Here is a 15646-nt window from a genome sequence, read left to right as displayed (position 1 = left end):
ATTGGAAGCCACCACTACATGCAGGGTGTGACTTTAAAGTATGAAAATATCGTTTTCCAATACAACAAAGAGTGCTGCTCCTTTTCAAAGCCGACCTTGGGGAGGCCATGTGCTTTCCCCAAGCAGGGTATCATTTCTTGAAACACACTGACCTCTTCTTTGGGAAACCCAAAGGAGCCTGACAACACTGCAGGTCCCTATCCAGCCTGGGACCTAGAGACAGGCACCCCAACTCCAAACCATGCAGGGCTCTGCTGAGCTTCACATGAACTTGCTCCAACACACATGGCTTCAAATGGCCTTAGATGTTCCAAAAGTCAAAACTACCCTCAAAAGGTAATCATTCCTAGATGGAGAGGGTGCTCTTGGCCCAGATATTCTCAAAAAGAAACAGATTTTAGAGAAAGGAGAGTGGTGGGTGCAGGCTTAGCTCACATGGATGAGACATCCATGAGAACAGTTTGGCTCAGGGCACTGCCACCCACTACAGCATCCCTAGGCTGGGGCAGGGGCCCTGAGATAATCTTAATATTATCAAGATCACTTCCTGTTAGTTCAGAGCTTTATGGCTTATAAGACAGTATCTCCTCCACTACAGAGGACACGTAAAAGGCTGTCCCCCAAAGGACAAAATGTTTTGAATCATGATCTTACTTTAAAGGACACACCCTCTCCCACAATTATCAGTTCTGGAGTGTGTGTTTGTGTGTGTGTGTGTGTGTGTGTGTGTGTGTGTGTGTGTGTGTGTTTGAAAATTTAGCCACTTTGGGGCTGCTAAACAGGATTCCCCACCTCCAAAAGCTTTGGAAACAGAAATATGTGTTTAATGCTAAAATGAGGCTGAGGCTAGTGCCATCATCTTTGATATGTCACAAGGCACTTTGGGATCTTAGAGTACCTCAGGGTGCTGGTCACTGAGTGGGAGCTGTGCTCAGGGTCGGGTAGTGGAACCCTCTGGAAGGAAATGCCGGATAACAGAGTGCTTGGTTTCATCTAGTCCCAGATAACAGGGGCCCTGCCCCCACTGCTGCTGACTTTTAGAGTGGCTGGTGGACAGACTCCTCTTCATTTCAGCCCCTGTCACTAGCTGGAGAGGATGGAAAGAGGGCCAGAGGGTAGCAGGGAGAGAGGCGGGCAGTGCCAGAAGGCAGGGAGTAGGGCTACTGTCCATCCCACCCCCTCACCTTTGTGCTTTGTGTTTTCCCTCTTTTCTTGAGGGTCTACCCTGACCCTCCTCTACCTTCTGCCACCGCGGGATGCAGAGCCACACAAAACATCCCGGAGGGCAATAGAGGCTTGGACTTGGGGAGGTTCAAAAATGAGCAGTCAGGATGGGGGTGGGCCCGAGTCTGGATTTCATTCCTAGATGGAGAGGGTGCTCTTGGCCCAGATATCCTCAAAAAGAAACAGATTTGGGAGAAAGGAGAGTGGTGGGTGCAGGCTTATCTCACATGGATGAGCCATCGATGAGAACAGTTTGGCTCAGGGCACTGCCCACCCAGTACGGCATCCCTAGGCTGGGGCAGGGGCCCTGAGGCCTCTACCGCAACCAGAGACAGGAGTTGAAGGGAGATGAGTTGGGAGGGAGAGAGGAAGGAGGGAGAAAGAGGAGCCAGGATGATAGTAGGTACATAGGAAGCTACCAAGGACTGCACAGACATCTTTCTGACTCCCTAACACACACACACATGCACACTCATACACACCCCCACACACAGGACTGCAGCACTGTGCAACTTCAGTGGATGCCATTCACATTAGGGTCTATGTAAATGGCAGCGCACAGCCTGAGCATCTATCCATGACAACCCTGCCACATGCACAAATGCTCATACATAAGCACACTCATACTCATAAGTGTACCTGCATGCACACAAGCACACACACAGACGCAACCTTACTGCAATAAACATTTTGCAAACCTTCAGGCCTCCTCCCCTCCTTCCCTCCCTATACAGGTACTGCCCTTGTTGGAGCCATCTTCACCACTGCCGCATTCCCCAGGGCAACAGAGGTGCTGGCTGACATGGGCAGGAACGAAGAAAGAGAACCTTCGGGGTCCCTGCAGTGACAGGTTGGGTGCTGAGAAACAGGCAGAAAGAGCATAAGCGATCTGGCATCCTGATCCCCCACCCATCTCCAGATCCCCATCTGATCAGCCTCTGTTGCTCTGTCTTCACCACTGCCCCTGGGGGGCAAAAAGATTGGCTGAGCACCCACAGGAATGAGTCACCCTCTGAGAGGGGCAGTGGTGGGACTGCTGTGTCTGGAATTTGTCCTGAGCTCACAGGTCCTACCTCATCCTTTACAACCACCCTCTCTGCCACTGCTACTAGACGGGGTCCTTTCACCCTGAAGCTCCAGCTCGCTTTGAGAGGCAGATCCCAGGCCCCCTGTTCATACTTGCTCAGCTCCTAAGGAGCCGGGCCAGGCAACCAATTCCACCGGTGGATGATGGCACATATGCCTTGGGGGAGGGGCAGCCTACAGTGGATTGAGCTCCAGGCCTCCTGGGTTGAGATGTGGGAGGGCAAGGACTCTGTCCTCTGTGACAGTGGCATGGGAAGGGCTCACTGGGCTACAGGGCTGCTTCCTCCCATACCACTGAGTGTAGAGGCACTTTCCCACCAAGCCCCAAATATGGCTGGCCAGGTCCCCGTCTCACACACAGGGCCACACGCCTTGCCCCATGCAGATAGACAGATACACAGCACACCAAGAGGGACCCAGTCTCCTGGCACTCCCCTCAAGGGTGGACCAGGCCCAACTATGCCAAGAGTTCACAGATTAAAAAGAATAAGCCCCATTCCAGACCGACTCTGACCCAGCATGCCTCTCCCTGACACCTTGGTTTCCACTGGACTCTGGACTCACTGGTGGCTCCAGCCCAGGGCCCCTGTCCTGTCCCAGAAACTGCACCAACAGCCCCATCCCTCCCTGCACCATTTGGCTGGCACCAAGCAAAGGGAGACGATGGGGGGTGAGGGGCGGGGCGTTACAGTACCTTGGGCCAACGTTATAGGGGGCTGTATTGCATGATGGGGAGGGACAGGGTGTCTGAGTGTGTGATTATTGCGTCCTGGGAAGGAACCACGGTCTCTGCCTGCTCCCCACCCCCCCCACCTGCCCCCTCCAGGAGGGGGGGGGCCCAGCCTAGGTCTTGTGCGTGAAGCGGGCCCACACCTGCTGCAGCTGTGACCGCGAGATGCGGAGCACCGAGGGTACGAGTCTGTGGTTGCCGGCGGCCAGGGGCGCGTGGCGCCGGTGGGGCGCCCGCACGGGGCTGCTCTCCGCCGAGCGGCTGCGCTGAATGAGGGAACCGGAGGAGCCGCCGCCGCCAGGGTGAGGGTAATGCTCGGTCTCCAGCGTGGAGGAGGAGAAAACGGAGGACGCCAGTCGTCGCAGGGGGCTGTACCGCGGGAGGGAGTGCCCCGAGAGTCTGTCCTCCTCCAACTGAAAGAGACCAAGAGAGTGGAGGGAAAAGAGGCGTCAGGCACAGACTCGACAGCTCCGTCTCGGGGGGCCACCCCACCGCTGACAGCCCCTGCGGCACCGGCGTCCCGGGCAGGGCGGCAGGGTCCGGCAGGGTGCAGAGGGGTGCAGACTGTAGTACTTTCCTGCCTCACAATCTAGGCTCCGGCCTCCAATGTCCTTTCCCGGCCTCCTCCTCACACCATGGTCTCCTTGCAGAGACCTTGGTCACTCACTTTCTCCGGGATGCCTTCCTGGCTTAGCTCTACATAGCTCGGGGTTCCCTCTGGGCTGGGGAAATCCTGCCCCCTAGGAAGGCCGCTCTAAAATGTATTAGCATCTGTGCACCATCTGTCTTCCGGGCTGGACTCCATGCCCTTCATGAGGTCTAGAGAACACCAGCTACACGCCCTCTGGGGTGGCACTCCTGCCCCCATGACAGGGGCAGTCAGGGTCTCAGTGACAATGTAGCAGAGGGTAGGACTCTGAGGTCCGACTACTTACGTTTGAATCCCAACTACACCACTTACTACCTGGGTGACCTCAAGTAAGTTACTTTACTTCTTCATGCCTCAGCTTCCTCATCTGTAAAATGGGGGTGACTATGGTTCCCACATCATAGGACCTTTATAAGGATCAGATGTTATAATATGCAAAGCCCTTAGAACAGTGCTGGCCATGGTGTAAATGCTGTGTCATGTGAACTGTTTTATTACCCTTTAAATCACTCTTGAGAATGAAGAAAGGGATAGAGGACTGGGGGGTGGAGGAGTCGATTGAAATCATTTCTCCAAGGTGGCTTTTTCCCTGTCCTCTGCAAGGTCGAGCCACATGGCAGGGTGTGGCCGCCTCACTTGGCCACCGTTGGGAAGAATCACGCCTGTGCCCTGCTGCCCTCGTGCCCTCAAAGGGAAAAGGGAAAGTGGGGCTCAGTGTCCCAGGCTTATGGGGATGGAAATGGTGACTTGGCTGTCATCAGATGTTTCCCATCCTGACCCCTAGCTCTTCCTGGGACTGTGGCCAGTTTACATAGCTCTAGGCAGGGCCAGTGAGGACTGGCTGGGCCAGCTGCTGGAGGGCTGAGGAGGAGGGGGCCCCTGAGGCCATTGAATGGGGGTCCAGGGACCCTGCATGGAACCTCCAGCAGAAAGGTGAGGAGACACAGTATTCTGTAGGATTGTCTTTGCCCTCACTCTGCTTTCCCTTCCAGCTTCTTTGTGGCCAAGTCTAGGATCCTTCTGGACCGGTCCTGTCTGCACTGAGGGTTAGGGGTCCAAGGCCCACCTGGGGATACTGAGGGCCAGAGGTACCCACAGTTGCCCACAGTCCCTCTCACAGCACATGCGGGTGGCTCAAGTTCAGCATCTCAGCCAGAGTTTGGTCAGCTGCCAGAGGGATTTAACCCCAGCGTGCTCCTGCCCTTTCAGGCCAGGTACTTCTTGTGGCCACCTCCCTGTCCTCAGTGCCCCACTGAAGCGTCATGTCTCTGAGGCCACCCCAGCTTCCCAGGCAGGCTGGCTCCCTGTTCCTAGCAGAGGAAAGTTCTCTGTTATCTCCCTATGTCCCTTGACTGTAAACATCGTGTCTCCACCTTTGCATCCCCACCCCACCCCCTTGACTGTGGGATCCAATTCATCTTTGTCCCCCAGCCCCTCGCACACGTGGCAGGGAAATGCTCTAGGGGCTGCCAAACAAATGTCCATGTACTCAGGGAATGTTGACCCGATGGGTTATCAGCCAGAGACAACCGGGAAGGAGGGTAAACATCCCTCCCCCAAATCACACTCTGTCCGCTGCTCTCTCCTCTGCCCTGGCTTTCCCGGTCACTTCTAATTTGCACCGTAAATTCCGGAGAGAAAAAAATGAGGTGTGTGTAAGAAAAAAATTAAAGTACCATGCTCTGCACACCAAAGAACAATAGATGCTCTAAAACTGCCTGGTTCCACATTATCCTCGTCCCTGCTCCCCACGGGGGTAGGTGACAGAGTTGCAGGTGCTCCTTCCTATCTTAGGAGCTGTTAGGAGGAAGTTCACACGTCAGACACCAAGCAGACGGAGCTGGGATAGGAGGGGCTTCCTTGCAGAAAGGCGGCAGGGTGGGGTCCCTCTAGAGACTTCCTGCCTGCCCTGAGCCGCTTAATCTAGTTACATTACAGGATGGGGAGAGTTCCACAAACTGTGATTCCAGTGTGCAGCCAGCTTTGGATCCCCCACCCAGGCTGGGCTCAGGACTCTTTCCAGACCAAAAGAAGGAAAAAATGTGCCAGTCCATTCCTCCCTCTTCCCCTGCCCTTGGCGAAGGAAGGAGTCAGCTTCACCCTGCTGTACTGAAACACTCCAAGACATGTCCTGCCCCATGTGCTCACACCCAGACACACACAGAGACTGCACCACACACAATAACACGCCCACAGGCACACCTGCTGCCACAGTCCAGCCAGCAGGCGCACACATGTGTGCATGCGACACACCCCCCCGCCCCCACAGAGGCTCTTTCTGATCCCGCACAAGTCACCTGCTCTCTCTGGCCTGTGTTTGCTCCTCTCTTAAACACACAGGCCTCAGGCTGTGTGGCTCCGGGCACAGCCCTGGAGCCAGCTGCCTGGATTCAAATCCTGCTTCTACCACTTAGCAGCTGGTGACCCTGGGCTAAAGACTTAGCTACTCTGTGCCTCAGTTTCCTTACCCTGTAAATGGGGATGGCCTCTGCACAGTATTGTTGTGAGGAATACACATGTAGAATATGGAATTTCGGGAGCTGTGCCAGCTATTTTATCCTCATTAGAACTATCACTGTGATGATTACCCTGCCAGCTGTGACGTTCTAGGCTTCCATGGATCTCCACACACTCACAGACCCACTACACTCTCTACACAGACACTCTTGACATGTGCACCCACACGCGTGTGTACACACACGGACAAGCCCACACACTGCTGCACGCTCTTGGGTAAGCTGACACTGACATTCTATGGCACACACGCAGCCATAGAATGCTGACCAACCTGCCTTCCGTACACTGTGGGGAAACCAAGGCCCGCACACACCTAACATCCCCTCCAGACTCACACGACTCATCAGCTCATTGCTCACTGAGACAGGCAATGCCCGCCCTTGTCACGAGGAGGACCTGAGCCCAAGACTGACTGTACGACAGGCCTGAGTCTGCTCCCCCAAATCTCTCCTCACCCCCTTGGCTGGAATTCCCCGGTGGGAGGCTGACTCCTAGGACAACGGGGGTGCATCTGAAGGCGAGAAAAACCTCCCAGATAGCTCAGCACCCCGACTCTGAAACCTACTTGGCCGACAGTCACCAGGAAGGGACTGGAAGAGCCCAGGTCCAGAACTCGGCCTCCTGATTTTAATTCTGGGCTTTCTCTCCACCCCACACCACCAACCCGTCTCCTCTCCTCCACTCTGCACCTCCCAAGAGCACGACCTATTGTGTGTCTGATCTCTGATGCCTCCGGTCCCCGGCACAGAGTAGATGCACAGTAAGTAGGGAATGACTAGGTGATGAATGAATGAGAGCGGAGCGAGGGAGCCCGAACAGATCTTGCTCCTTCTCCTGCTTCCCAGTGCTGGTTCTGGTGGGCACAGTGTCCAGGTCAGCAACACAGCCATGCTGCCCACATCCTGCTGCAGCTGAGCCTCCAACTCAGGCTGGCTAGGACCTCTCTGGGTGGAAGCTCACGGTCCCCACTTTTTGAGCCCCCAATTTTCCAGTGTCCAGGGCATGGCCAGGACGAACACTCCTCAGGATCTTGGGTCAGAGGTTGTCTCTTCTACACACAGGGATGGGGCCTAAAGACAGCCCTACTTGGAGCTGCCTTCTCCAGAGCACCTGCGATCTCCCGGCCAGACCTCCCGATTCTGAGCACACAGCGGAACTGGCCCCGGCCCTGCACCTGGCATCTCCCAGAGCCTTCTGCGTGCATGCCCCCGACGTGGGACAGTCCAGTGGAACGCGGCACAGCCCCTGAGCCCTCTAGCATCACCTCCTTGGCTCTTCCCAGTCCTCTGAGGGAGCACAGACCCCATTCAACACCCAGGGTGAGTGTTGGAGCCACTTCCGGGATCAGAGGTCAGCCTCTACCCCACACAGAGAAGCCAGGCCAGGCCAATGGCCTTCTGCCTATTCTGACACCCCATGTTTACCAGAAGAAACTAACCAAAATACCATGAGATGTGCTGCGGACCCTCACCCTGGCATTTATGATGCAACCACCATCTGGCCCCTCCCTGCCCGTCCTGCCTTGTCCCCCAGTCCTCCCACACAAGAAGGTGCCACGGCAGCCTGACCGGGTCCACCCAGGGCCCCCAACATGCCCGCCCCTGTGCCCAGTTTAGGGTCCCTGCTGCCCTGGCTCCTTTTCTCCCCATCACTGTCTGAGCGTCCTGGTCCTCAGGGCTCACCCCCCCCCCCCCCCGCATGGAGCCTGCCCTGACCACAGGACATCCCCTGCTGCCCTCACCCTCTTTCAGCAGCTCCTTCGCTGACTTCCAGGAGCCCTCTCCCCAGGTGTTCCACGCTCTGGCCCCTTCATCTCACTCTTTTTCAAGGGCTCCCTTTCCTTTCACCCCTCCCCTCCCAGGTGTGAATGTGTCCCAGCTCTGCCTTCACCCTTGGCTCTCCCCACCCTCTTGGGTGACATCATCCACTCCTGTGGACTACAAGACCCCCAAATCCATATCTCCTGCCGAGATCTCTCTCCTGAGCACTGATGCCTCCACAGTGGACATCCCACAGGTACCACGAGGTCATTGCATCCAAATCTGAGTTGACACTCCTTTTAAAACCACTCAGTGACGGCACCGCCACCCACCCAGAACACCGGGCACCAGTGGAAAACCCCTCTGCTCCGTCAAAGCTCCCTCATTCCTCACCCAACACCTCTCGGCTCCATCCACCTTGCCCCGAATCCAAAGTCCCCACCCTGGTCCAAGCCACCAGGGCACTCTCCCGCTGGCGCCTGCCATGTGGTCTTCCTGCTGATAGTTTTGTGCCCCTTCGATCCATTTTCCACACAGCAGCCAGAGGGATCCTTCAAAAGTACCAATGTCATCATGTCGCACCCCTGTTTAAAAGCCTGCGGTGGCTCACCAAGCCTTCAGAATCCAGCCCCAACCCCAAGACCCTCCGAGACAGGGCACCAGGACCCGCCTCGCAGCCTCATGTGCTGCAAAGTGCAAGCAAAGCACTGCTTTCTGATTGCCACCTCTGGGCCTTTGCACACCCCGTCCCCTTGGCCTGGGAGGTCTTTCTCCTGCTTTGTCACCTGGCTGACACCACCCAGAATGCAAGACTCAACTCAGACCTGGGAGGGTACTTCCTCTGGGAAGCCTTGCTGCCCCCATAAGCTTGGTTTCAGACCCTTAAGCCTGTCTCCCTTCATCAGAGCTGCAACAGTTGGGTGCTAGTCGGCAGCCCCCAGGGAGCACACAGGAGCACTCCCGGCTACGTGCCAGGACTGTGGGCGTCGGGGGTGGGGAGTGAGGTGCAAGCCCAACCTTACCTGTCTCTGAGGGCCCGTGGGATCCGACTCTCTCCGTCGAGGGCGGGGTCCAGAGTGCAGGGGTGAGTGGGAAGGGCTGCCGGGTGTGGGGGGCTGTGATGTCTCTGACCGGCCATCAGCCTGGTTCAACTGGGGTGGCAGGGCCTGAGCTGGCATCAGCCGCAGGTCCTCCTCGGCCAGCGTGTGCATGCCGCGTCCCCGGGGCCGGACGGCGGGCTCCGGCCCTGGCCGCCGACGCTCCTCACCCTCCTCGGGCAGCGGCCGCAGCTCCTCGGGCTCCTCGTCCGTGGTGCCCGACGTACTAGGCTCAGCCCCCGGGGGGAAGTCCTTCAGCTCTGTCTCCTTGTCAATGATGACCCACTCCTTGCTGTCGAAGTCCTCCTCCTCGGCCAGCGGCACCGAGCGGAAGGCATTGCTCAGGGCCTCCTGTTCCACGGAGGCTGACACGTCCATGCGGCCGCTAGCCTGCCGGTCGGCGTGGCCCGTGTCCACTGACAGCATCTGGGCCGGCTGCGAGGAACAGGCCTGGCGCGAGGGTGAGCCGGGCAGATCCATTCGTGACCTGCAAAGCCACCCAACGTGGGGCTCAGTGCCCAGCCTCTCTGGACCCCCAAGGACCCCAAGGAGGTGGCAAGGTGGAAGCTGATGCCTGAGACCCCCTGACCACTGCACTTCTCCCACCCTGGGCCAGGCTCAGCCACGTCCTGGGTTGCCACCCTCCAACCTCAGTCCCTGCAAAGATCTCATTCATTCATTTAGTCATTCATTCAACACACAATTTTTTTTTTTTTTTTTGCGGTACGTGGGCCTCTCACTGTTGTGGCCTCTCCTGTTGCGGAGCACAGGCTCCGGACACGCAGGCTCAGCGGCCATGGCTCACGGGCCCAGCCGCTCTGCGGCATGTGGAATCTTCCCCGACCGGGGCACGAATCCGTGTCCCGGGCATCGGCAGGCGGACTCTCAACCACCGCACCACCAGGGAAGCCCCAACACACATTTTTGAATACCTACTGTGTTCCAGGAATCTAAACAGGCAAAAAGTAAAATCTGGTTCCTGTGCCCAAGGAACACTGTCCTCCAAACCACGCCCAGGAAACTGGATCTTCTGATCTTCCTAAAGGCAACTTGATGCTTGCCCAGCCAGGGCTCCCACCCCACGCGGGCTCTCTCCCGCTGCACCCAGGGCAAACACACCCACCTGGCCCTCAAGTTTGCTGATGGTTTTTTAGCCTCTTTTACCACCACCCTTCAAGCCTACCTGGCTGGTTTCACCTCCTCCAACAAACTCTAGTGACTCCCAGCCCAGGACAAAGCCCACATGCCTTAGTTTGGCATTCAAGGCCCCTGACGGCCAGCCAAAGGCCCCATTTCCCCCTTCCCCTAGCCAGACCCATCTCATATTCACTTGCTTTTCCCCATATTGCTCACACTTCTGTGCCTTTACGAATGCCACTCCCCACACACAGCCTGTCCTCCCACACTTTGCTGTCCACCCCAGCTCGATGTCACCTCCTGCAGGGAGCTGTTCCCTCCTGCATTGATGGGGGTTAGTTTGCCTTCCCAGCGCTGCCTGTGTCCCCTCTCGTCACAGAGAGGAGTATGTGTATGTTTACGAATCTGCCGCCCCAGGAGACTGCGAGTTCTGCCAGGCAGGGGCTGGGTCCCTTCTGACTTTTGCTTCTGGGACCCTGATCCTACCTGGGGACATCTCTTTCATCGTTATCTTAACCTGTGCTGTGAATCTCACGTTACTTGCAGAGGTTCTCAACTGGGGAGTACCAGCCCCAAGGTGAGGGTATTCCTGGTTGTAGGATGCTATACAAGGAAGAATTGTCCTCTCCCAGATGCCAGGGTGCCCCCCTGAGAACCACTGAGGCCTCACTCACACTCAGGACTGCCATCCTCCCCGCTGCATCGAGCCTGTGAGGGGAGGGGTGAAAGATCAAAGCCTCCTGTGGGGCTTTCTCAACATCCTCCTACCCCAGCCTATGTGGGACCTGCCAACTCCAATCTGCACAACATTTTTATCAACTTGTTCATAAGGCTTAAAATAAAACCCCCGGAGGGAGGTCACCCAGGTCTTACATTCATACTCCCATGTAAGTGGCTAATGTCACTTCCTTTCCCAAGAGCATGGCTTGTTTAAATAGATGTGAAGGAGAAAGGAAGCCAGAGGAAGAGAGGGGCCGAAGATTGTGGGGGGGAGTGGGAATTGAAGAAAGCAGGGAGGTGGGACACCCTGATCTCACCAGCTTCATATGTTCTCCTGCTCCCAAGTGCCCCAGAGCACCCCAAACCCTTTTGCCCTGCCTGAGATCCTGAACCTTCCAGAAAATCTCTCCTCAGCCCTCTCCTCTCCCCAGCATCCCTGAAACAAGGGTTCAGTCTGAGCAAAACCAACGTGCTCTTCAGGACTGTCTTTGCTCAGGGCATTTCCCACCTCCCTTCTCCACTCGTATCCCTTCCCAACTGCCCCTCCTTGCTCCTCCCTGTTTCCTGAACCCTCTGGGCGACCATGGATGAAAATGTGGTCCTCTGTCCCGGGTAGTTCAACCTGTGAGAGTGTGAGTGTGGCGAGGGTGTGTGTGTGTATGAGTGTGTGAGTGTGGTGGGCATGTGAAAGTGAGTGTGTGTGAGTGTGTGAGTGTGGTGAGTGTGTGTGTGGGTGTGTGAGTATGAGCGTGGTGGGCGTGTGGAAGTGTGTGTGTGTGAGTGTGTGGACGTGAGTGTGAGAGTGTGCGTGGGAGTGTAGTGTGTGTGAGTGTATGAGCGTGGGAGTGTGTGTGGATGTGAGTGTGTGGTGAGGGCTGTCGGCTCCCTCGGGACAGGGCCTGTGTGTCTTTGTCCTGGGGTCACCACAGGGATTGGCACTGGGCTGCCCTGACTTGGGCGTCTCCACACCCCAGAGGGGCACTGTGCCCATCCCACAGGGGGCGTGCAGTTCAGGGCAGAGTCCAGAGCGGGGTTCCTGGCTGAGGTGGGGCATGAGGAGGCAGGGACCTCCTACCCCAGGGCTGGGCCCCAGGAAGAGACCTCTTTCCCGGTGCAGAGAAGGCCCCAGCCTTGCTGTGAAGTAAAGCCCCACCCAGAGCCAAGGGAGGTGGGGTCATGTCTCCCACCCGAGGTTGTCCCACCCATCAGATCTAAGGTGAGGATGGGGCCCTGGTCCCTAGCGGCCATCAGCCACCCAAGGTCAACCAGCCGCCCTCTCATACCCCATCCTAAAGGCTCACCTTGACTCTAAAGTCTCCAACACTCCCACCCACCAACCAGGTCCCTCTCTGACATTCAGATCCCTGAGGCCTGACCCCCAAAACTTGGTCTGTCTTCTCCTCAGGCACTCCCCGAATCCTTCTCCAGGCCCCTTCCCCAGAGCTGAAGGGAGCCTCACCAACTGCTCTGAGGCATCTGTGATTAGTCCCCAGGGAAAGAGGCTCTGCAAGCACGCCCACCTGCCATCTCAGCTCTCACCTCCTCCTACACCCTCCCCCAGTCCCACGCCCCTCCGTGGTCTGAGCCGGGCCCTCTGCATCCCCCACCCCCTCTCCAGGCTGGTCACCGACTCTAACTGAGTCTGACCCCGGGCCCAGGTAGAACCCTCTTAACGCTTCCAGGGTCCCCCCACCTCTGCCTGGAATCTGAACTTTCCTCCAGACCAGCCGTGTGAAGATGGAGGGGACCAGGTGGCTCCAGACCCACCTCCTCTCATGCAGTTCCACCCGCCCATCCGCCGTGGACAGCCTCTCCGACTCAGGGCTGTTGACCCTCCGGTAGTGCAGAGAACGGACTGGGGGTGTCGGTGAGTCTGGGGGGGCACGCACCGGGGAGCTGGGGAGCCCCGCCACTCGACTCTGCTCCTCCTCCACCACACAGGGGGTCTGCAGGACAGGGGAGCTCCGTGAGGGGGGCTGACAGGGCAGCTGTGGGCAGGTGGTTTTCTGGGGTGAAGGAGAGAGAGGGAGGTCCGAGCACTGGGAGGCCGGGGATCCTGGGATGGGGCCGGGCCAGGGAGGCAGGGCGAGCAGGCAGGCAGCTGGGGAGAGGGGCCCACGGGTGGGGAGCAAGGTGGGAGGGGGAAGGCCACCCGCGTCCCCCTCCGCAGCTGCAGTTACTTTGCCAATGTTGATCCGGAGTTTGTTCCGGTTGACATCCGTCTCCTCCCAGACTTCAGCCTCAGGACCCCCGGGGTGGGGGGCGAGGTGGGGGCTGGAGCCCAGCCCCTCGGGGGGCCGCCCCGGCAGGATTGGAGGTGCGTTCTCCTGGTCACTCAGGTGCTCGCCCTGCAGCACATCCTCAGTGTTTTCCCGGAGCAGGTCGCCGGGCACCGGCGTCACGTTGACCACCCTGTGGAGGCCAGGAGGGGGCCATGGGCAAGGCTGGCAGGGGTGCCCTCTCCTCTAGCACAGGCCCTGGAGACTACCCGCCGCTCATGAGGGTGGGCACAGGCAAGGTCCAGCAGGGTCGGGGCATCCGTAGGCCCATCTCCATCCCTGGCTTGCAAACCCTCTGGGACCAGACCACCCTCAGGTGGCTCATGGGGTCAGAGAGCTGAAGGGCAATTACGGCACCACCTGGCTCTGTTTATTTAGGAGATCTCGATGCTCTCCGGCCCTGCCAGCTCCCCACTACATTTCTCTGGCTGGCTTCCTTGGGACTAGGAAATGGGTCTAAAGAAAGAATCACTTTGGAGTTCCTGGACCAATGTCTTTACAGACTCGGCACCTCATGTGCTGGCAAGTCCTGTGGAGTCTCCGCAGTGTGTCCCCTGGGTCACCCCTGGGGCTGGGTGGGGAGCCCTTCTCACTCTGGCCCCTCCCTGGGCCACTCTATCTTTGTGCTTTTCAGTTAGATCTGAAATCGCTGACCCATCAATTACAAACATCCCAGACTCAACTGAGAGTGCTTGGAGGGCAGGGGCTGCGCATCTCTTCTCTGAGCCCCCCCAGGGCCTGGTGCCAGGGCTCAAGACCTGTTCCCTGAATGGATGCGTGTGACCACCAAGAAACAGACAGACTGTGGCGCTGGGGGAATCTCACTCAGGGCTCCCTGCTCCCCAGTAAGGTCAAGAACTCCACATAAGGATGCCCCCTCCATCTCCAGATTGAAGGTAGAGATGTGGCAGAACTTCCTGGGATTCAAGAACCCCGCTTCTGAGCACCAAGGACAGGAGGGACAGCCAGGTGTGTCCAGGCAGGAAGAGGAGGAGAGGACTGGCTTCTCAGGTGACACCTCAGACGGGGTCGTCCGCCCCCCGTCGCCCCTCCCAAGACTCACCCAAACATGGCTGCCGTCTGCCGGGTGTTCTGCTGGGGCGGGGTGGAGGTGCTCGTGGACAGGAGGGCGTCATTGCCCGCCTTCTCCCAGTCAAAGGCCTCGTTCTCGGCGATGCCCCGTTCCTTCATGCTGTTCTCAAACACTGACATGATCAACTGCAGGGATGGGGGTGGCGGGAGGACAGAGAGGTGACCCAGGGGCTAGCCAGGAGGAGGGGGCAGTTGCTGGGATAGCAAGGGGAAGAGAGGGGCCTTCCAGGACAGGGATGGGCCACGAGGGGGCATTGAAAGAAGGGCACATTGATTTTAAATGAAAACATGCACAAAGTATGCAAATCAGCATGCAAATTATCATCTTGACTTAAGCTCCACTGGCTGGACACAAGCCCTTGGAGATCTGTCCCCGGATTACCAGCCCCAGCCTCCTCTGCCATCTCCACCATCTCAGCAGAAGCAGCAGCAGTAGTTTCCCAAACCCACCACCTGGGGTCATGCCTCTGCACAGGCTGCTTCCTCTGCCTGCAGTGCCTTTCCCACTGTCCTCGCCACTCTGAAGCCTTCCCTGAATCCCCCGCCCACACGATTGGGCACAGAGCAGCGGTTTGAATTGTTCACAGGCCTCTCTGCCACCTCAACATTTCTAGCAGCCAGCCCAGGGCCCAGCACAGGGTGTGCTTGAAGCTGTGTGGTCTGGGGGAACCCATGAGGCTGAGCTAGGCCTGGGGGGCTTGGCCTCCCACTGCCCGAGTAAGGGATCTCTGCCAACAACCAGGTCCCCGGGTTCAGGAGGTGGCGGCCCCACAGACCTTTCCGCTTCTGACTTAGCTCTCTCCAGAGGGTTCTCTCTGCTAGCAGGACCCCCTTCACTGCGAGCCCACTGTGTGCCTGACACTATCTGTGCTCCCTGCGGTGTGTAGCCGTGCCTGGCACATAGTGGATCCTGGGCAGAACATTCTCTGATCAGTGGGTCCCATAAGGGTGTAGTGATGGCGCCTTGGAAAGAGCACTGGACTTGGAGTCAGGTGTGCCTGAGCCCTGCCCTGCTCCTAACCAGGCCGTCAGGCCTCAGTTTCCTCATCTATGAAATGGGGATAATCATCCCACTTGGCCTCCTGCAGAGTTTCAGTGTAAAGTCCTTGAAAGCACTTGGCTTCATTAATTGTTAAGTGCTGGAATAGTAACATAAAGAACACGCAATATCACCAAAGGCTTGTTTTAAAGCTTAAATGAGTTAATGCAGGCAAAGTACTGAGAACAGGGTGAGCTCTTGATAAATCTTAGCTGTGACTACTGTTTACAAGAGCACAGAACAGTTTCTTTCGTGTGGTTGGAAGACCGGGGGAGGTGCTCAGGGCCGAGCCGGCAGGGGCGCAGGGCCTCAGCAG

General features: G+C 57.6%; 1 protein-coding gene across 1 annotated transcript in view; it reads right to left on the bottom strand.

The window, feature by feature from the left end:
• TTBK1 (tau tubulin kinase 1) overlaps positions 1 to 15646 on the bottom strand; it is a gene marked incomplete at its 3' end in the record, with an annotated part of 39118 nt that overhangs the window by 12072 nt on the left and 11400 nt on the right. The window contains exons 10-13 of the mRNA XM_079712292.1: positions 14263 to 14417; positions 13101 to 13332; positions 12688 to 12866; positions 8989 to 9550 (exon numbers count right to left, since the gene is read on the bottom strand). Coding sequence (XP_079568418.1) covers positions 8989 to 9550; positions 12688 to 12866; positions 13101 to 13332; positions 14263 to 14417 — 1128 coding nt within the window. The remainder of the gene's footprint in view (positions 1 to 8988; positions 9551 to 12687; positions 12867 to 13100; positions 13333 to 14262; positions 14418 to 15646) is intronic.

This window comes from Hyperoodon ampullatus, assembly GCF_949752795.1.
Source record: "Hyperoodon ampullatus genome assembly, chromosome: 10".
In the NCBI taxonomy this organism is placed as follows: Eukaryota; Metazoa; Chordata; class Mammalia; order Artiodactyla; family Ziphiidae; genus Hyperoodon; species Hyperoodon ampullatus.
Note: the sequence above shows the minus strand (reverse complement) of the source record. Positions and strands in the feature narration are given on the sequence as shown.